A 22,951-nucleotide genomic window follows, 5' to 3' on the forward strand; every position below is an offset into this window, starting at 1 on the left:
CATTGCCAGTTTTACTGATATTTTCTTTTTCATTTGCACTTTTAAGCATTCATTCAGGTGGATGTGGAGATTGCTGGCGAGGCCAGCATTTATTGCCCATCCCTATTACCGTCAGGAGATTGTGGTGGTCATCATTTCCTTGAGATGCTGCAGTCCCTGGTGTGTAGAGACATCCCCAGCGCTGATTCTGACCCAGTGATAGTGAAAGAAAGGCAATTGTTTCAGGGCAGTTATTCTGAACTGTGTTTAAATTCTCGAGCAATGCTAGTCTAGATTTGTATCATCTGATGCGCAGACAGCTATGCAGATGGTCTGTGGGAGTCAGGTACAGCCGAATGCAAATATGCAGGAAATGTCACCTCTCTGAATCTGTCATTTAAAGGCATTGATCCACATAAATCCCAGAAAAAAGAAAATAACTTGCATTTTGGTAGCACCTTGACTTTGGGATACATCATTGAAGTGCAATTTTGTTTCCTAAATGTAGTCACTGTTGTACTATAGTAAGCACAGTGGCTAACTTGGACATGGCAGGATGCCATGAAAATGCGATAGTAAAAGAATAAGCTGCTTTCGCTGATTTGAGGGACAAATATTCAGCAGGAAACTTGGAGGGAGGGGGAATGAGGCCATTCAGCCTTCAAGTATACAGTGGCTCTTTGCAGGGCAATCCAGTCAGTCTCGCTGTCCACTCAATCCCTGTAACCCTGAGAGTTTATTTCCTTCGAGTGTCTGTCTAATTTCCTTTCGAAATCATTCACTCTCTGCGTAAATAACCCACTTGTGAGCAGTGAGTTTCAACTCATTGCCACTCACTGCTTTCAAACAACATGTTACAGATCCACATGCCGTGGAAAGCAGTTGAGGGCAAAACATTGAACATTGAAGGAGTTAGATTTGGTTGTTGGGGCTAAAGAGATCACAGGATATGGGGAGAAGGTGGGAACAGGGCATTATGTTGGATGATCAGCCATGATCATATTGAATGGTGGAACAAGCTCCTGTTCCTATTTTCTATGATCTCTTTAGCCCTCGGAGCTACATTTACCTCCTCCTTGAAAGCATTTGTTGTTTTGGCCTCAACCACTTTCTGTGGCAGAGGATTCCACAGGCTCCCAACTTTCTGGGTGAAGACATTTCTCCTCCTCGTCCTCAATGACTGTGGTGTGAGAACAGCTCCTGATTGCAGAGGAGATTGGAGAGGGAAGTTTTATTGGGGTAGGCAGAATGGCTTTGTCAGAGAGTGGTCAAAAGTGAGTAACACGTTGGATAAACTTTTTCGAGGAGGTGACCAGGTGCGGTCACTACTTGATGTAGTTTATATGGATTTCAGCAAAGTCCTTGATAAGGTTCCATATTGCAACTGGTAAGGAAGGTAAAGGCTCATGGGACCCAAGCTAAGTTGGCTAAGTGGGAGGAGACTTGTTGGGGGGGTGCAGTGATTGGAAGGCTGTTGGTGTGACTGGAGCCTGGTGTACAATGATGTCCCACAGGGTTCACTGCTAGGTCCCTTATTGTTTATAATATATATAAACCAGATAAAAGAAAAAGTTGAAGCAGTAAGTTTATGGATGACGCGAATATTCACCAGGTGGTTGACAGTGAGGAAGGAGGTCTTAAGTTACGGGAGGACATAGACAGATTGGTCGGATGGGAAAGTCGGTGATAAATGTGAGGTGATGCACTTTGGAAGAAGTAACAAGACAAGGGAGTACTCGATGAATGGTAAGACATCAGGCAGCTCAGAGTAACAGAGGGATCTTGGGGTGTTTGTCCACAGATCCCAGAAAGGGACAGGATGGGTTAATAGGTTGGTTAAGAAGGCATACAGTACACTTGTCTTTATCAGTTATGACACAGATAATAAGAGCAGGGAGGTTATGGTAGAGTCGTATAGAGCTGTGGTCAGGTTCTGGTCGCTGCACTATGGGAAGGATGTGATTGAAGTGGAGGGGGTGCAGGGGAGAGTCACCAGGATGGTGCCCTGGGATGGAGCATTTCAGTGATAAAGAGAGGCTGGATAAGCTCGGGTTGTTTTCTTTAGTGCAGGGAAAGGTTGAGGAGGGGGACCTGATTGAGACGAATAAGATTGCAGGATATATTTTCCAAGGAATATTATTACTTATTTCTAGAGCAGGTGGGGCTTGAACTCAGACTTCCTAGCTTAAAGGAAGGGACACTACCACTTTGCCACAATCATTATGAGGCACAGGGACAAGGTGAATAGAAAGCAGCAGCTCCTACTATCTGAGAGGGCAATAACGAAGGGGTATCATTCTAAGGTGAAAGGCAGGCAGTTTAAAGGGGATTTGAGGTAAAAGCTTTTTCCCCCAGAAGGTGATGGGAGTTCCGGGAGGGCAAATGAGGTGGGAAGACCTCACAACCTTTAAAAAGTACTTGGACAAGCACTTAAATGTCATAACACGCAAGGCTATGGGCCATGTGCTGGGAAGTGGGACTAGAGTAGATTTAGAATGGTTTTTGTCAGTGCAGGGCTTGATGGGCTGAAGGGTCTCTTTTTTTTGTACTGCATGATTCTATAACTAGACATAGTCTCAGTAACAGTCAGGAGACCTGGTTGCTATCATTGCCAAAAACATCAGCATGTTTGTGCCGTCGAAAGGGTCAGAAATCACACGACTCCAGGTTATAGTCCAACAGGTTTATTTGAAATCACAAGCTTTTGGGGCGCTGCTCCTTTGTCAGATGAAGTGACTGCACCTGAACAAGGGGCTACGCTCTGAAAACTTGTGATTTCAAATAAACCTGTTGGACTATAACCTGGTGTCGTGTGATTTCTGACCTTGTCCACCCCAGTCCAATACCGGCACCTCCACATCACAGCATCGAAAGGACAGAAACCAGTAGCAAAGCAATGGTCAAAATACACAGCAGCTATAGATGAATTCACCTTCAATCCATGGAATGTTTAAGGAAGGGAAATGCCTTCAATGGGCTGACCAATTAGAGAAAAGCTTTCCCCATCCCCCCACACACACACAGATATGTTCAGTTCAGGAGCGAATTAGATTCTGTCAGCAGTCAGTGTGGGCAAGAGCTCCTGATTGGATCAGCGAGGGATTTCCTGATGGGATCCTTTTGCCAAGAGCTGTGGGATCAGGTGTGGTGGGGGCGGAGGTTCCAACTTGTGGGTGAGGAAGGGGGCTGCTAGAGTCATGGGAGGGGAGGGGAGAGGTGGGGGTTTGGGAAGACAGAGACTCCAAACCAGGGTTGGGTTAAGATGGAGGCCCCAGGAATTGTTGGGAATAGAGCGAGGGCTGGAAGGGGTTGACAGACAGGGAAGCAGCAACTGTGAGTGGTGTTAGGGAGACTGAGGCTGCAAAAGAAAAGCAGTCTTTCAAACCTTTCAACGAAGGAATACTTACTGGGAATCGGGAAAAGTTGAAACCATTGAGAATATGAATCCATTGAAAATGTGTGTGGATTCTCTAGCTTAAGGCTGCATGTGGGGGCAAATGTAGTGGATATTATTGTAATGAGCGCTATTTTTATTTCTTTATTCATTCATGGGATGAGGGCATCGCTGGCTAAGCAGCATTTATTGCCCAGCAGGCAGTTCAGAGTCAACCAGAGTCACATGTAGGCCAGACCAGATAAGGATGGCAGTTTCCTTCCCTAAAGGGCATTAGTGAACCAGATGGGTTTTTCCAACAATTGACAATGGTTTCATGGTCATCGTTAGACTCTTAATTCCAGATATTTATTGAATTCCCATTCCACCATCTGCTGTGGTGGGATTCAAACCCAGGTCCCCAGAACACTACCAGGGTCTCTGGATCACCAGTCCAGTGATAATACCACTCGGCCATCGCCTCCCCCTGTTAAATTTAATTCTGAGGTTGAGACCTGAGATGCAGTAACAGGTTAATAACTGTTCAGTAAAAGCTTCCAGCTTTGCACACATGATGGGAGCATTAGTTGTGAGGCCATCGTTGTGTGGAAGGTGCTTAGGGTGATCATTTTTTGTGTAGGAGTGTCTCAGTTACTTTGGGGGAAAAAATCTATTATTGCTGACTTATGCCAGTTGTCTTGTGCCAATTCGAATACAGTGGTCTTTAAGGAGTTATTACTTTCCCCATGTGTTCTGGCTTTTGGTTCATTGGAGGATTGATAATTATTGAGGTTATTGATGAAATCTTCTAATTTTGCTTCTATGAGAATCCACATTGTTTGTTATATCATCACAGATACATTATTATGTGACTGCATTGCCTAAAATTAGTTTGTGAGAAAAGGGGAGTTATAAAAGGCACTTGAAAACCAAAAAATAGTTCTCAAGAAGATCCCTTTGAGGCGGGGTGAGAATTATATTGACCCTTGAAGTATATTATTTATAAAGTGTATGTTTTCCTTTCAGATTTTGGCACTAATAGCTTTCATCTGCATTGAAACGGTGAAGGAGTGTTTGCCATGTGGGGGCCTGTACTTTTTCGAGTTTGTTAGCTGCACGGCGTTTGTGGTGACTGGAGTTCTGTTGCTGATGTTCAGTCTGAACCTACACACGAAAGTACCACAGATCAACTGGAATTTGACGGTGAGATTGGCGGAATTGGGGAATTGCAGAGCAGTCACATGGTGGTACAGAGCTGGAATCTTGCTGAAGCGAGAGACCTGTTGCTGAAACCTTTCATTTAAACATATGAGGCCACATGTGAGAATGCCAAATTTCAGCTATTACAACAATTTAAAGTATGGGGTAAAGGTTGACAAATTGGCACTGGGTAGGATATTGACATGGACCAATTAAAGGCTCCCCAAGCTCCCGGATGATTCAGATAAGACAAAAAGCTTGAACTCATTCCTTTTGTTTGCAGAGGATGGGTCCCTGTGGACGAATGTATGTCACTTCCAGCATGCATGAAGGAGCCTTGTTACAAACTTAATTAATTATCATAAATTAGTGTGGTTATTTTAATCAAACTGTTGGGATTTGTTATGACACACTTTTTGTAAGTGAATGGAACTTGAACTCTGACCTTCTGCCCCAGAGGTTGGACTCTGGTAAATGAGTGTATCTCTAGTCAAATAGCTCACCTATTGACCAATCTCCTGATCTGCCAAGCTGTTTACTCAGCTTGCAAACTTGATGTAAGGTGTAGTCCATCATTGCCATCCTGTGGGACAGTGGCTGTGCTGATCAGATCATTGTTTGCTGTCTGTCACACAAACTCTCACACATTGGCCAAACACCACCAAGCTCAGACCTGTGACGTGCTTGGACCTACCTCACATTATCCTGGTAAGACACTGTCACTCAAACGTTTGAACAGTTTAAGCAAGTGTTTCACTTAGCCACAGCTTAGTGAAAAGTAGCACTCACATTACCAATAAGAGGGTGTTTCCCTTGGTCCTAAAAACCAAAGGCAAAGTCTCTCAACTTTTCAATGTAATCCCACAGTTGATAGCAATTGCTGAGCAATCTGGAGTGTGCTAATAGCTACACTAACTACCTGTTTAATATTGCTTTCTACCACTTTCATTTACGTGCATATGGTGTTCACTGTCCTTGAACCTGAAGCTCTATGTAAGAAATTCCTCAGTGGGCTCCTTCCTGAGCTCAGATTCACCTTCTGAAATGGAGCAGTCTAACAACACCCCTTAAAAACTGAAAGAACTATGGACACCGTAAATCAGAAGCAAAAACAGAAGTTGCTGGAAAAGCTCAGCAGGTCTGACAGCAGCGGTGGAGAGAAATCAGAGTTGATGTTTTGGGTCGAGTGACCCTTCCTTCTTCAGAGACCCTTTTACTCAATGTGCATGTTGAGAAATCCATTAATGGGTTCTCCACAGCTGTCCACCACAAACTCTCGCCCACTGGTCAGTGTATACGTTGGGATTCTTACAGCTCCTGATAATATAAGATTGGCCTTATGACAACCTTGTAAAGAGGGACCAAGTCATATGGTCACTGTGTGGTCTTAATGCTGAAGCAGGAAGCATTGATGTTATCTTGTGGATCGGATCACTGCTCACTGTATCTCAGTAACCCTCTGGGCCTGAGGGAAGCGGCTGCCCCTGTCTCACTTGCCCTGTCCATTTCCGATAACCCTGGGAGGATGAGGTGTCTCGGAAAATTGAGCAACACAAGCGGTAGTCAGCACAAACAGGACGCTGCCATTTCAGCCAAAGGGATGTTTTACCTACCCACACACATTAGTAATGTGGGATATCAGTTTTAATGCCAGTGTGATGCTGGATAGGTAGGTCATATGTCCCGAAGACTGAAACGTTTGTATTAAGCAGCATGACCCTTTAGGCTGTTTGCAAGAGACAGAGTACTGACCATGTTTACAAAGCTGAGGCCATGGAAACACACCTAAGTTGGACATTGATTGGATAGTACTTGCTCTACAGATTTGCTAAGAGTTACACTAAATTTACCAACAAGGATTGCAGTGTGGCTCACTGGTGCTTGCTGGATGCTAAATATTGATATGCAGGGCCCAGCCCTCTGCAACCTGAAACTGTCCAGGCTTTGCATCTTTTTCAAATAAACGTCACACATTTGCCATGGCAGTGCCTTGACCAATCATTTGCCAACCAATCAATACTCCTTTTCTCACTATGTTCACTTTTTGAAATTTGGCATTCTTGCATCTGTCCTGATGAGTGCCAGTGAAACAAATAATGAATTGAGCCCACAACATATTTCATTTACATTTTCCTAAGGTGATTACATTGATAGGCAGGGGCTGCACTCTCTGCAAGTAAAAAGAACATGTTCAAACCTTGCACCTTGTTTGAATTACCTGGCTAATGTAGTTCCCCATTGCTTTCTCCATGGCAACATCTCAGCCAATTGGGGTCAACCTGCCAACCAATCAGCATCCTTTTTTTTCCCCTCCTATAGTATAGTGTGATTATTTGAAATTTGGCATTCTTGCATGTGTCCTGAGCAGTGAAGGTTAAAAAGCTTCAACAGAATCTCCCTCTTTTACATCACATATTACCAAGCAATTTGGTTTTAAAATGGCTCTTGAGTTTATAAGAGTTTGGCACAACGGACTAGACACTCTAAAAGGAACAAAATGGACAATAGATATGCAGAGACCTATTTATTTGTAATGAGAGTTTGTAAAATTCAAATGATTATGTTAAATTTATAACCCTGAGTGGACATCCCCTGGGAATATGGCTTCAAATTTCCATCTTATATAAAGGTTATAGGCTCTGGGGAAGGTGCAAAAAAGATCACCAATTTAATACCAGAGCTGAACAATTCCAACTTTCAGTTAATAATGAACAGGGAGGGGCTATTTTTAGAAAGCTGAGATAGCTGTGACCTGATTGAGATCTGAATGTGCTTGAAATCTGAAATGAGAAACAGAATGTGCTAGAAATACTCAGCAGGTTGGCTACATCTGTGGAGAAATCAAGATGGTGATTTGTCTGAACTGAGCAAAGGTCAGAGAGCTGAAACATTAACTCTGATTCTCTCGCTGCATAAATACAGCCAGGACCTGCTGAGTACTTTCAGCATTCTTTGTCGAATAAAAGGTAAATCTTAACAGGAAATTCAGAAGAAATATCCTCAGCACGAGACTGGTGAGAATGTGGAACTCACTCCCAGAGGCAGGGTTGGGCAAGTATTATCAATACATTTACAGGAAAATTCGATAAACACAAAGAAGGATGTAACAATAGGGTGAGATGAAGATGGCGGGCATGAGAATTGCTTTGAGCAGAAATACCAACATACATTTTGCTGTACAGTCTCTGAACCATACAGAGATGCTAAGCAAAGCCAAATTGGACAATTAATCCATGCATGTTTACGTTTAAACAGTGGTTTTTATTCTTGGTATTTGAAGTCAACATTAATCTGAAATCCAAGTCAACATGTCATTAGGAGGATTTACTATAATTACTTTCATTACAATCACTCCGATTGTTGATATCATTGTCTGCCTACCCTGTCATTTTTGAAATGACACAGAATTGTCATTATATTAACCGCTGGATGTGGAGGTGAGGTCTTGTTGGAGAAATCCACTTTCTCACCATGGAACAGACTTTGAAACAACAACCAACACCTTGCATTTGTGTAATGCCTTCTTGGTTGAAGAGTTAGATTTAAAGTAAAAACTGTTGTGGCACTTTGACAGTGTACCTATCTCTGAGCCGGGGGGCCCAGTTTCAAGACCCACCTTCTCCTGAGGTGTGTCAGAACCTTTCTGAGCAGATTGATGGGAAAATATTTGTAAAGAAACATTGAGAGGAGAGGGAAGTGCAGAGGTGGAGAGGTTTAAGGTTGCAGTTCTGGAAATTGGAGCTCAGGCAGCTGAAGATATAGTTGCTATTAGTTAGAAGGAAAGGACGTAAGGAATAGCAGAAGTAGGCCATTCAGCCCATTGAGGGTACACCATTATTCGACAAGATCATGGCCAATCTGCCCATCTCCTCAAACTCCCTTTATGCCTGCTCAGCATAGCCCTCAACTCCCTGATTATTTCAAAAATCTACCTCTTCTTTAAATGCTGTGTGATCCCATAGCAGGGAATTACAGCAGAAGAGTTTAGAAAAAGCATGAGGCGACTTTGTTGAGCATATAAGACCATAACATGTAGGAGCAAAAGTAGGCTGTTTGGCCCGTTGAGTCTACTCCACCATTCAATGAGATTGTGGTTGATGTAATAATCCTCAATTCCACTTTTCTGCCTTTTCCCTATAACTCTTGATTCCCTTTCTGATTAAAAATCTGTCTGTCTTGGCCTTGAATTTACTTAATTACCCATCCTCGATAGCCCTCAGTGGTAAAGAATTCCACAGGTGCACTACCCTCTGAGAGAAGAAATTCCTCCTCATCTCTGTTTTAAATGAGTGACCCCCTTTGTTCTGAGATGATACCCTCTGATTCCCCTTGTGGGAGAGTCTAGGATCAATCTTTCTGCATCTACCCTGTCAAGCCCCTTAAGGTCAGAAATCACATGACACCAAGTTATAGTCCAACAGGTTTATTTGAAATCACCAGCTTTTTGAGCGCTGCTCCTTTGTCACCTGGCGAAGAAACAGCAGTCCAAAAGCTTATGATTTCAAATAAACCTGTTGGACTATAACCTGGTGTTGTGTTATTTCTGACCTTGTCCATCCCAGACCAACACCGGCACCTCCACATCAAAACCCTTAAGAATCTTGAATGTTTCAGTGAGATCACCTCTCATTCTTCTAATTGCCAGTGAGTACAGGCTCAACCTACACAATGTCTCTTTGTAAAGAAATCCCTCCATTCCTGGCATCAGTCTAGTGAACCTTCCCTGCCTGCCTCCAAGGCCATTATATCTTTCTTTAGATAAAGAGGCCCAAAACTGTTCACAGTTTTCCAGCTATAGTCTGACTTAGTGCCTACAATTTTAGCAAAACCCCTCTATTTTATATTCCGTTCCTTTTGAGATCCAAGGCCGAGATCCTGATGGGTATTGACAGGGTGAATGTGGTTTGAATGTTTCCTCATGGGAAGATCTAAATTGGGGGTCACTGTTCGAAAATAAAGGGTTGCCCATTTAGGACAACGATGAGAATTTTTTTTCTGAGAGTTGAGAGCCTTTGGAATTCTCTCTTCCTGAAAATGGTGATAGAAGAGGAGACTTTAAATATGTTTATGTTATGTTCTCCATGAGAAGGTGAACGGGCAGTTTTAACCAATTAATCATCTTTTTGCATCTCATGTACAGTAGAATAGAATAGAATTGTACTTTTACAAAAAAAATGAAGTGTTTAAGTCACCATATCAAGATACCAATTTAATAACAAAAATTAAACATTAAAAAAAATTCATCCAACCATTTACACACCACTTCCAGATTCTCTACAGTCAATCGATGATCCTACTCACCCCAGTCCATCCTTGTCTCTCTCAATGTGCACTCATGTACTCTACCCCTTTCCATTTCTCCCCCACCAGAGGAATTCATTTCTCTGCGTTGACCATCTCATGACATTAAATGTTTCAAACGCCTCACCCTGTTATCCTTTAGCATAACCATATCCTCAGCCTGAGATCAAAAATGAGTTACAGAGCACCAAGAGATCAATGTGTAGATTGATTCACCAATGTCTATCAGGGGAGGCCATTTGGCCCCTTGAACCTATTCTACCATTCGCTGAGATTGAGGCTGATCTGCATTCTTGGTCCATAAACCTGCCTGTATCAATTAACATTGAAAAACCAAAATCTTAAAATAAACAAATGCCTGTGTGTATTAGTACAATTTTCAGAAGTAAGTTCAGACTTTCACAACCCTTTATGTAGATGTGTTTCCTAATTTCACCCCTCAAAGGTCCTGCGCTAATTTTGAGGCCATGCCCCCTTGTCCCATATTGACAGACTGTATCACTGAGCTCCTCATCGTTGGAGGCTACCAATGACCTTCTGCCCCTCGTAAGGTCAGAGCGGGGATATTTGCTGATGATTGCACAATGTTCAGCACCATTCGTGACTCCTCAGATGCTGAAACAGCCCATGTTCAAATCCAGCAAGAACTGGACAATATCCAGGTTTGGGATGATAACTGGAAAGTGATATTTGTGCCACATGTATTCCAGGTAATGACGTTCCCTTACAAGACAGAATCTAACCATTACCCCCTTTACATTCAATGGTGTTACCATCACTGAATCCCCCACTATCTACATCCTGGGGGTGATCACTGACCAAAATCTCAATTGGACTCACTGCAAAAACGCAATGGGTACAAGAGCAGGCCAGAGGCTGGGAATGCTGCATTGAGTAACTTACCTCCTGACTCCCCAAAACCTGCCCACCGAGTACAAGGCACAGGTCAGGAGCGTGATGGAATACTCCCCACTCACCTGGATGAGTGCAGCCCCATCAACACTCAAGAAACTTGACACTATCCAGGACAAAGCGTCTCCTGCTTGATTGGCACTACATACACAAACGTCTGCTTCTTCCATCATCGATGCTCGGTATTAATGCTGTTAACCATCTACAAGGTGCAGTGCAGAAATTTGCCAAGGCTCCTTAGATAGCACCTTCCTAAGGGCATTGTGGGTCAACCTACAGCACATGGACTGCAGTGTTTCAAGAAGGCAGCTCACCACCACCTTCTCAAGAGCAACTAGGGATGGGCAATAAATGTCCACATCCCGTGAGTGAATTTTTAAAAGTTCCCAAAGAGCAGAATTATTTTATTTTAATCAGCTTTATCCATTCCCCTTTTACGAGACTGGAAAGGTGAATTAACCCCACCCTTAAGCTTTTAAATTCCAGGTAATACACATCTAATTTCCCCTCACAATCCCTTGGAATGCTGGTATCATTCTGGTGAATCTACACAGCACTTTTCCAAAGCCATTACCCTGCCCTGCCCTGAGCCTTTTGTGACCAGCAATGTTTGCAGTGATAAACAGTATTGCTTAACCAGAGCTTTAGTACAGCTGAAATGTGACTATGCCCTCATATTTTGATCCTCTTGATATAAAGACGAGCATTCCATTTGTCTTTTTAATTGATTTATTTTCTGTACCTGTCCAAGATGTTTTCATGATCTGTGCACCTGCACCCGCCAACTCTCTCTGGCCTCCCACTGTTTGTACTTTTCACCATTTAGAAAGTCCCAAAGTGGGTGGTTCAGTGATTGCCAACATAATGTCCAACTGTTGTTTTTCTGATTAATCTTGCAACATCATTATAATTCCACTCTTCCATCTGCAATGTTCACCACCTTTCTCTGAGACATGGACAGATTTGGATTTTGTCCTGCCAGGGTCAACCCTAACCCTAATCCTAACCCGATTGTCTCCCCTCTGTCTCCTGTCTCTCAATCTTCAATAGATATGTGGCTGCTTTATTATCTGAGGAGCTGTGCAGTGTAGTTAATACCTAACTGGTTAGTCAGTAACTTCTCAAGTATTTGAACCCAGCTATTCAAGAGAAACCATTATCTTGATGCCCATTCAGAAGATAATAACAAAACCCTTTGTTCGATGCTGATGGCTTTACAATGAAAACATTTCAACATATTATACCATATGGGCTCCTTCTAATTCCATTTACTGTTTATTGGACAAAGCAAGCATTCTGATCAAGCCTTTAAAATGATAATGAGATTTGATAAGAGAGTAGATGGAGAGAAGATGTTTTCATTTGTTTGGATTAGTGGGAGTTCAAAACAATGGTCAAGGAATTCAGAGACCTGGGTTAAAGCCCTGGAGCCCTGGGTTCAAATCCCACCATTGCAGCTGGTGGAGAGAATTCAATAAATAAATCTGGAATTGAAAACTAATATCTGGAGCGGTGACTATGAAAACATTGTCAATTGTTATAAAAATCCATGTGGTTCACTAATGTCTTTTAGGGAAGGAAATCTATTGTCCTTACCTGGTCTGGTTTTAAATGTGACTCCAGACCCCACAACAGTGAGGTTGTCTCTTAACTGCCCTCTTGTCAGCTAGGGATGGGCAATAAATACTGGTCTTGCCTTGTAAAACATTGACTGGTTGCTTAGCTGGCATGAGGGAGGGAGGGTGGGTGGTTGGGTGGCAGAGGGTGCATGAGGAGGCCTTGTTGAACTTGGTTTTCGAATGGTTCCCTCGTGCAGACCATGATTTCTGAGGGGTTATATAGCACGACTGTGAAAACCGGGCCCACCAGCAGGATGGTGATGGAGGGTAGGGCATGCTGGATTCAAATCACAAGGTTGCGAGTGCTGGTGGAGACTTGTGACCTGGAAGCACCCTCCTCCCCAAACCTTAACTAGGGCCAGTAGAAACTGTAGATCCCAAGTCAGGAATTCTGGGATCAAGATTCACTGCCATTTTCAATGAGCTCCCATGTTGACCTGACTTTGCAAAACTCATGTCTGTATCCTCCATATCTTGCCTCTGCAGCACCCAGTGGTTGAAGGATTTTAAGTATTCACGCTCCCTGCTCACTGATGCACAGTGTAGGTTCCACCACTCAGCTCCTGACCTGGACAAAAGAGCTGAATTCCAGAGGTGAGGTGAGAGTGACAGCCCTTGATATCAAGGCTGCATTCGACCAAATGTGGCATCAAGGAGCCCTAGCAAAACTGGAATCAATGGGTATTAGAGGGGAAAATCTCCGGTGGTTAGAGTCATACCTGACACATAGGAAGATGGTTGTGGTTGTTGGAGGTCAGTCATCTCAGCTCCAGGACATCTCTGCAGGAGTTCCTCAGGGTAGTGTCCTAGGCCCAACCATCTTCAGCTGCTTCATCAATGACCTTCCCTCCATCATAAGGTCAGAAGTGGGGATGTTCGCCAATGATTGCACAACGTTCAGCACCATTTGTGACCCCTCAGATACTGAAGCAGTTTATGTTCAAATGCAATAAGATCTGGACAATTTCCAGGCTTGGACTGACAAGTGGCAAGTAACATTTGCGCCACACAAATGCCAGGCCATGAATATCTCCAATAAGAAACAACCTAACCACCGCCCCTTTACATTCAATAGTGTTACTGTCACTGAATCCCCCACTATCAACATCCTGGGGGGTTACCATTGACTAGAAACTCAAATGGACTCGCCACATTAACACAGTGGCTACTAGAGCAGGCCAGATGCTGGGAATACTACGGCAAGTAACATATCCCCTGACTCCCCAAAGCCTGCCCACCATCTACAAGGCACAAGTCAGGAGTGTGATGGAATGCTCCCCACTTGCCTGGATGGGCGCAGCTCCAACAACACTCAAGAAGCTTGAAACCATCCAGGACAAAGCAGCTGCTTGATTGGCACCACATCCACAAACATCCACTCCCTCCACCACTGACGCTCAGGAGCAGCAGTGTGTACTATCTACAAGATGGACTGCAGAAATACATCAAAAATCCTCAGACAGCACCTTCCAAACCCATGACCACTTCCATCCAGAAGGACAAGGGCCGCAGATACATGGGAACACCACCCCCTCCAAGCCTCTCACCATCCTGATTTGGAAGTGTTTAGCCCCACTGTGTGGCCTACCCTGATTTCTGATGTTCTTTGAGCTGAGGTGAGAGCAGATTCTCAAGCATATTTGCTGCTGGACTAAGTTTAAGGACATGTTCCTGTGGGTCCCTTTTAAAATAAACCACAAAAATGTCAGCAATTCCACTTGGAAGGTTTCATCAAAATGTGGTTGTGTTTTTACGTTGAAGCACATTCCAGATGTATTTTGCTGCGCACTTTGAACTCTGTGCATCTGCTGTCCGTGTGCCTCCAGGATTTCCACGTCTGCCTTTACATTTCCTGGAACACGTTTTACAGCATCAGCATCTGATTATTGAGACCGTTCAGCCCCTTTTGAGTACAGCCTTTCTAATATCCAAAACCCCGCCCCCCCCCAGAGTCTCCCTTTTGTAGCATTCAGTCATTTTGGAGACCTGGCATTGCAGAATATTGAACTGGAAAGTCTGATTCCTCTTTCGCCTGACTCCCAGGTACTTCTTGTGGAAAGACAGGAGTCCTAGTGTTTTTGGAGGCTGATTTCCCATTCAGCCCTTCAAACCCGCTCTGCTATTCAATATGATCACAGCTGATCATCCAACTCAGTCCCCTGTTCCCGCTTTCTCCCAAGAACTATATGTGACTCCTTCTTGAAAACATTCAATGTTTTGAGCTCAATTGCTTTCTGTGGCAGAGAATTCCACAAGCTCCCCACTCTCTGGGTGAAGACATTTCTCACCTCAGTCTGAAGTGGTCTACCTTGTATCCTTAGGCTGTGACCTTGGTTCTGATCTCCCCCAATCATGAGGTCCCCATTATCCACCATCCCCACCACCCTCGAGCCTTGTTCCTCTGATCGCCAATGAATATACTCATGACTGATCCAGTCTGTCTTGGTATACATCTGTCCTGCCATCCCGAGGAATCAGTCTGGCAAACCATTGTTGCACTCCTTCCACAGCCAGAACATCCTCCCTCCGAGAAGGAGGTCAGAACAGTACACACAGTTCTGGGTGTGGTCTCACCAGTGTGCTGTATAATACTGGTAAGACACCCCTGCTCCTGTACTCTAATCCTCTTGCTATGAAGTCCAAGCTAGTACTTGACTTCTTCACTACCTGCTGTACGTCATTGTTGAGATTCTACAGGATGTCGGTGAGGCCTCTTCTGGAGTACTGTGTCCAGTTCTGGTTGCCCTGTTATAGGAAGGATTCTGTTAAACTGGAGAGGGATCAGAAAATGCTTACCAGGATGTTGCTAGGAATGGAGGATTTGGGTTGTGAAAGCAGGCTGGATAAGCTGGGACATTTTTTCCAATGGAGTGTGGGAGGTTGAGGGGTGACCTCCATAGAGGTTTATAAAATCATGAAAGGCATAGATAAGGTGAAGTGCAAAGGCTCTTTCCCATGGGGTTAGAGGAGTTCAGAACTAGAGGGCGTGTTTTTAAAGTGAGAGGAGAAAGAGTTAAAAAAGACATGAGGGTGAATTATTTTACACAGAGAGTGGTTTGTGTGTGGAATGAACTGCCAGAGGAAGTAGTGGATGTGGGTACAATTACAACATTTAAAAGACATTTAGATAAGTACATGAATAGGAAAGGTTTGGAGGGATATTGGCCAAGTGTAGGCAGGTGGTGGGACTAGTTTAGTTTGGAAACATTGTCGGCATGGACTGGTTGGACCGAAGGGTCTGTTTCCGTGCTGTATGACTCTGTGACTGTATGACTTGCATGCTTCCCTTCAGCAATTGGTGTACAAGGACATCCAGGTCTTGTTGCTCCTCCCCCTTTCCCCTATTCAGATAATCATCTCCCTTCCTGTGCTGTTTGGTGTGAAATCTGTTCTCTCGGGTTATCTGTTACAATCTCATGACTGTCCATGGGAGCTTGCCGTGCACAAATCAGTTGCTGCATTTCCCTACATTACAACAAGGGCCACACATTGAAATTATTTAATTGGATTTCATTGAGCCATCTTGAATTTATTGAAGACCTTTTTTATGTTTCACCTGGTGACCCTGGCAGTGTGCCTTTGATAGTGCAATACTCCTACATTCAATCTAGGCTTTGTGCTTGGATCCCTGCAGTGGGCCTTCTAACCCAGAGGAGAGAGTGCTACCCACTGAGTCTGGGTTCATGCTGCCTGGGGTTATAGCTTTCAGAAGTAGAATCAGAGTGTTGGAGGGGTAGGTCTTCATGAATTTGAACTCTGTCACAATTCTGCTACCTGTATCCTGTCTCATACCAAGTCCTGTTTGTTCACCTACCCACCATTATCCTCACTGAACTACATTGGCTCCCAGCCCCTCAGTACCACAGCTTTAGACCTCTTCACCCTGTTTTTAGATTCCTCCATCACCTTGCCTCTTCCCTGTCTCAGCTCCAGCGCCACAACCCTCTGAAATCTCAGTCCTGTTCTATTTCTGGCCTCTTGCCCATACCTGATCTTCTGAGCTCCATCAGTGTGCAAACCCCTTGTTAGATCTCAGCTGGAATACCATGTACAGTTGTATGTGCCATATCGTAGGAAAGTTGGGAGAGCTTTGAGAGAGAATGCAGACGTGACTTACAAGAATGGTTCCAGGAATAAGAAAGTTCAGCAATGAGGATAGATTGAAGAAATTGGGATTGTTCTCCTTGGAGAAGAGATTTGATAGAGGTTTTCAAAACTATGATTGGGCTGGACAGAGTAGATTGGGAAAGTTGTTCCCACGTGGAGAAGGATCAAGAGGGCGTAGATTTAAAATGACATGCAAAAGAATTGAGGGTGATGTAAGAAAATAGTTTTTCACACGGCCAGTAGTTAGGGTCTGGAATGCACCACCTGGAGACAGGTTCCATTGAGGCATTCTAGTGGGAATTATATTTTATCCAAATAATCATCCAATATGTAAGAGTTTTGGGGAAAAGGCAGGAAGTTGGTGCTAGGTGATAAGGGGCTGGTGCAAGCACGATGGGCTGAGTGGCATCTTTCTACACTGTAACAATTCTGTGATATTGTTGGTGCTTGTGTTACCCTGTTCTCTTGGATTTCCTGAAGGTGAGAGGAATTACTCAAGGGTACGGCCAAACATGTGACTGATTCTCCGAAGGAGCAATCCAATCCTAGAGAGCAGCCTTTAAAATTTTAATTTCAAAAGTATACTTTATTCATAAATAATCTCTATATATTTCATAGTCACAAATGCAGTTCGGCTCTGTACGGTTGCATATCAAGTAAACAACCAAAACGTTGGACTTTAACTCTATCTAAAGAACCACAGACCTCTCTTACACCTACAATGCTAATATTTACATATATTTGAGACACTGGGAGGGTCCGGTAACTGAATAGACCCCAATTTCCCTTCAGCAGGAAGACCTCAGACTGTGGTCTTTCCCCATGGCACTTTGGCAGCAGCTGCCCCAGGCTTTAGTGTGTCTCTCAGCACATAGTCCTGCACCTTGGAATGTGCCAGTCTGCAACACTCAGTCAGGGTCAACTCCTTGCTCTGGAAGATCAACAGGTTTCAGGCAGAGCAAAGAGTGTCTTTCACTGAGTTGATGGTCCTCCAGGTGCAGTCGATGTTTGTCTCGGTGTGTGTCCTGGGGAACAGACCGTAGAACACGGAGTCCGGTGTCACAGAGCAACTCGACAAAACCCACTGCATCTCCCTCCCGACTTCCTTTGCAAAGGCACATTCCATGAAGAGGTGTGTGACAGTCTGTACACCCCAGAGCATCATCGAGGGCAGCGTGCAGTGGTGCAGACTGGTACAGATACCCAATACCCAGGAGAACCCACAGATCCCTGAATGGACAACAGGCGCAAAGTCTTTCAGAGCTGCATGGTTTGTAGACAGTTGTGACACAGTTGGGGTGTTTTACTATGATTTGAGGTGCTATAGAATGCAAGTTTCTGTTTCGTGAACTTGCTCTCTGTTTTTGTCCAAGTTTTCTCTGTTTGTTTCTCAGGATTTGATCAACACTGTGGTCAGTGCTATGCTGTTCTTCATCGCCTCCATCGTGCTAGCAGCTATGAATCAGAAGAAAGGAGGGGAGATTGCTGCTGTGGTAAGTTACCCTGGGGTAAACTCCAGCCTGTATTGATGCCAGGGACCAAGCAGCAGCACCCTCCCTCCCCACCCCGGCCTATCTAAGCTCTTGTGGAAAGGATAGCACCTTGATTTGAGGTGTCAGACTGTAATCACCTCTCTTCACACCCCCACCACCCATACCATGTGACAGAGCTAATTACCTCAGAAGGTGGCAATAAACAGAGTGAACGATTGGCTGACTCAGAGATCAGTTCTGAAAGATGCTGTTAGGTTGTTTATGTGATTGTTTGAAAAAGCTGTCCACTCTCCTGCCCACCTCGCCCTCCCCCCCCTTCCCCACATACACACACCTCCGCAGTTCTGGAAAGTTTTTTTCTCTTCTTGACTATTTAACCCCTTTTTGTAAGTTCCCGAAATAATTCCACAGAAGCCAGAATTCTGTCACTAAGTCAGCTTTCGCTTTCACGCAGAGAGTCCTTGTCACTGATCCAACTCCCTCAAAGTGAACAGAACCTCTGACACTCCTGTTTATATCTGTCAGCCTGGGCTCCCTGACTGGGGCTGTTAATCTGGTCCAATTAGGGAATTACAATCACTACAGTTCCAATTGAATCTGCTTCCAGCAGACTACTGACTGAAGCAAAGCATTTCTCCTTGTCTTCCTGCTTCCAGTCATTTTACATCAGTGTCCCTCTAGTTTTTTTCCTTTATTCATTCAGGGGATGAGGGTGTCTGGTCTGGCCTATAAGTGACTCCAGACCCACAGCAATGTGGGCAATTAGGGATGGGCAATAAATGCTGCCTAGCCAGCGATGCCCTCATCCAGTGAATGAATAAAGTATAAAAAATTTCCGAGAAAGGGTCACCGGACCCGAAACGTTGACTCTGTTTTTCACCTTCCACAGATGCTGCCAGACCTGCTGAGCTTTTCCAGCAACCTTGGTTTTGTTCCTGATTTACAGCATCCGCAGTTCTTTTGGTTTTTATTTAATGGATTTACAGTCATTGTTAGATTCTTAATTCTAGATATTTATTGAATTCAAATTCCACCATCCGCTGTGGTGGGATTTGAACCCGGATCCCCAGAACGTTAGCTGGGTCTCTGGATTAACAGCCCAGCGATAATACCACTAGGCCATTGCCTCCCCTGGGTAATCTGTGGCTACTGACCCTCCTGGAGACTGTTTCTCCTCACTCACACAGTGAAAACTCACTGTCGTTCTGAACACCTAGATTAACCCTCCCTTGAACTTCCTCAGTTTGAAGGAGAGCAATCCCAGAATCTCCAGTCTCCTTGTGACTGAGGAGTCTTGTTCGTGGTCCAGAACTTTCCATCCGAGTAGCCAGCCTTTCTAAACCATCGTATATAGAAGCAGAAGTAGGCCATTCAGACCATCGAGTCTGCTCTGCCATTCAACAAGATCATGGCTGATTTGATAATCCTTGACTCCACTTTTCTGCCTTTTCCCCGTAACCCTCGATTCCCATTCTGATTAAAAATCTATCTCTCTCAGCCTTGAATATACTGAATGACTTAGCATCGACACTCTCTGTCAGATTCACTCCCCTCTGAGAAGAAATTCCTTCTCATCTCTGTCTTAACTGTGTAAGCCTTCATTCTGAAATGATGCCCTCTGGTCCACATCTACCCTGTCAATCTTGTACATTTCCTTTAAGCTCCATGAGTTCAGGCCCAACCTGCTCACCTTCTCCTTTATAAAACAGTCCCTCAATACCTGATATCAGCCGAGTGAACCATCGCTGGACTGCCTCCAATTTCGCAGTGTCCCAGGCAATGGTTTGTACTGGGGAGTCACTGAGAGCAGAACTCTGTGCGACTGGAATCGCAAGCGGCACAAGCAGGGCATGAGCACTGCCACTTGAGGGCACAACTGGGCACCTTTGTTTGAGATGTTATATCGAGGCTGTTTACCCCTTCAAGTGTTTGTAAAGGAAGCAGGTGCACTAGTTACAAGAAGGCAGAGGTATTCTTGTTGTGCCCTGATCAATATTTACTTCTCACCTAACATAGTTCAATCAGATTGCCTGGTCATTACACGTTGCTGGTTTAGGGGAATTTGCACAAATAGGTACAGCCTTTTTACATTACCAAATGACCATATGTCAAGATCTTTCCTTAGATTAGGGGCCCAAAAGTATTCCAGCTGTTTTCTGATTAATGCCTTGTCTAGTTTTAGCAAAACCTCCCTATTTTTATCTTCCATTCCATTTGAAATACAGGCCAACATTCCATTGATGTTTACACAGCCATTAAACAGATTCTTTTGAGAGGGATTTAGGTTCTGTTTCCGAGTTGGAGAGAGAGAAATTTTCAGGACATTTGAGCCAGTGTTGTCCGAGGAAGTACTCCCTCTCTACTGGGAGCCCTGAGCACCAAACCTGGGCTGACAGTCCTAGTGCTAGTACCCAGGGAGTGCCACTTTGCCGGAGATGCCGGCTTTCAGTTGGAACTGGACCAGGGCCCTGCCTCCCTGTTCAGGCAGATGTTAAAGACCCCAGAGCATCATCTTGAAGGAAAGTTCTCCGCAGTGTCCTACTCCATATTTATCCCTTGGGCAACATCATGGAAGGCAGGTTATCTGGGTCAATGTTTGATTGCTGCTCGCGGGAGCTTGCTGTGCACAAATCGGCTACATGGCGACAGTGACAACACATCAAAGTGAAGTACTGTGTCGGTTACAAGAAGTTCCAGGACATCTCATAACCAAAGGAGCAGAAATAGGCCCATTCAGCCCATTTGAGTCTGCTCCACCATTTACTGAGATCATGAAGTTGTGGGAGTCCTTTTGATGTTCTTACTCTGCGTTTTTGCCTTGAGGGATTGGTTCTTTAATCATTCCTCTGTTTTTCCCCCCCCATCTTCACCAGGTATTTGGGTTCCTGGCCGCGGGTGTCTACGCAGTTAATACATACTTGGCGTTCAAGATTTGGAGATTAAGTGCTCGGCGCCAAACTGGGGGTCCAGCCAGTGAGTACACGCGCGCCCGATCGGAATCTCGGGGAGAGGTGGAGAGTCGGCCTGAGATCCAACGTTTGGAAGGGTGAAGATTGAACTGGCCTTCCTCTGCAGCGGAGAGAGAGAGAGAGGAGAGTGTCTGAGCTCTGCAATACTTGGCAGCTGAAGGATCGAACATCCAACATTTACAGAACAGACACTTGTGATTTTTTTTCTTTCTTTTACAGTTTGGAATATTGTAGAAGGGCAGACTAAAGGTGGAGAGATGGAATATCAAGGTTTGGAGTTGTCTTATGTTAACCCATGGCCATGTAGTTGCCAGGGAAGGCCCTGTGGCTCTGAGCAATGCTCCCTGTCCCAGGCTCCTGCTGTATGGAGTGATATCCAAACCTGGTCCTTGTTGTGCCTCGTGCCTGTTGTGGCCCTGATTGGAGATGCTCAACTATCAGCAGCTGCTTAATAACGAATAAAAATTCTCTATTTATTGGGAAGCGGGTTTGAAGGACAGTTTGAAAACTTGTTTTGGAGTGGGAGTGAAGTTCCTGAGAGGGGTGATGGTGAGAATTAGCATGAGAGGCTGTTTTAGTCTAATGTATGAAAGAGTAACACAATGTTGAATAAACAGTGCAGAATGGAGCTTTGAATGACTTTGTAGTGTGGGGATTCTGCTGGTTAATGAGTTAGCTGTGTGTGTATATAGATGGTTCAAACTCTCCAACACTAAAATAATGCCTTTCCACTCGATTTGCAGTTTGAGTGACTGCATCATTCACAATGTGCTTTCTTTACACGTCCTGCAGAAGATGATGTTCATCGATCTCCGTCTCGTTTCTATTCAAGATGCTTCTAAAAAGAAAACAGAAATGATATCCAAAGATTTGATTTTTTAAAAAATAATTTTCTTTTGGCTTTGTTTTCATTCATGCTAGGGACCAAAATCTGAAAAAGCCAACATGGCTAAATAAGTACGTTCCATTTCTTGATGAAACTGCTTTTGTAGATTTATCAAGATGTCAATGCTGAAAGAGAAGGTTCTGTGACCTCTGATTAATATCAAACTGCAGTCTGTCGCTTTGCTGATTGTGATGCTTTACCTTGTCCTCATTTGCCTTGAGTTCAGTCTTGATACAAGTTAAGTTAGAGCTTGCGGTGTTGACCATTTTATGTATATCTTGATTTCTATTTTTTATTCTTAAAATATTTCTAACTATTACATGCTAAGAATGGGATATTTATTAGATATGCTTGGAGTAGTCACTGAATCAGAATTTTGTTTTTTAAAAGAAAGGCTGAATCACTTCTTTGATCTGCTTGAGTGCCCTCTGTCGGTGTGAGCCTTTTCTCTTTAATACAGGTGGTGTCCGGGGACCTTTTCAATACTCACTGGTTTTTATCAGTGTCAATACATTTACAGGCTGTTCTCGCATCTCCAACCTGTACAGCAGGGTGCCCACTCTTTCTAGCCTAATTCTATCATATCTTAAAGTGATACACAAAGGTTTGAATTTCACTTCCTAGTGAAGCAGCTTTTGGCCTTGCTCAGCGAGGAGCCTCCACACCTCTACAGTCTTGAGGCACTCTCCACAGACTTGAGTACATATCTAGGCTGACACTGCAGGTGCAAGGCTGAGGCAGTGCTGCATTGCCTGTGGTACTGTCTATTGCCCCAGGTGTTGGACTACTTTGTCTACCCTCCCAGATGGTTGTTAAACACCCCATTACACACTCTTTATTAAGACAACTGGGAGGACTATTCCTAGTGCTCTCGACCCATATTTGTCCCATTAACTGATAGCCCTAAAGAAAGCTGCTTGTGTCGCTGTGTAGGAGCTTGCTGTGTACACATTGGCTCTATTGCATTTTCTACATTACAACAGTGACCGCATTCCAAAAGTTACTTTGCTGGCTCCAAAGTACTTTGGGGAAGACAATGCAAAGGTTGCTGGACAAAAATAGAAGTTGCTGGAAAAGCTCAGCAGGTCTGGCAGCATCTGTGGAGACAAATC

General features: G+C 44.2%; 1 protein-coding gene across 1 annotated transcript; it reads left to right on the forward strand.

Moving 5' to 3' along the window:
- Positions 1-1,567: 1,567 nt before the first annotated feature.
- Positions 1,568-21,589, forward strand: cmtm4 (CKLF-like MARVEL transmembrane domain containing 4). The gene is made up of 4 exons (XM_048605949.1): positions 1,568-1,645; positions 4,379-4,555; positions 17,886-17,984; positions 20,858-21,589. The coding sequence occupies exons 1-4, from the start codon at positions 1,568-1,570 to the stop codon at positions 21,032-21,034; spliced, it is 531 nt and encodes a 176-aa protein (XP_048461906.1). The 3' UTR covers positions 21,035-21,589.
- Positions 21,590-22,951: the final 1,362 nt, after the last annotated feature.

Source organism: Rhincodon typus, chromosome 15 (assembly GCF_021869965.1).
Source record: "Rhincodon typus isolate 14 chromosome 15, sRhiTyp1.1, whole genome shotgun sequence".
NCBI lineage: Eukaryota > Metazoa > Chordata > Chondrichthyes > Orectolobiformes > Rhincodontidae > Rhincodon > Rhincodon typus.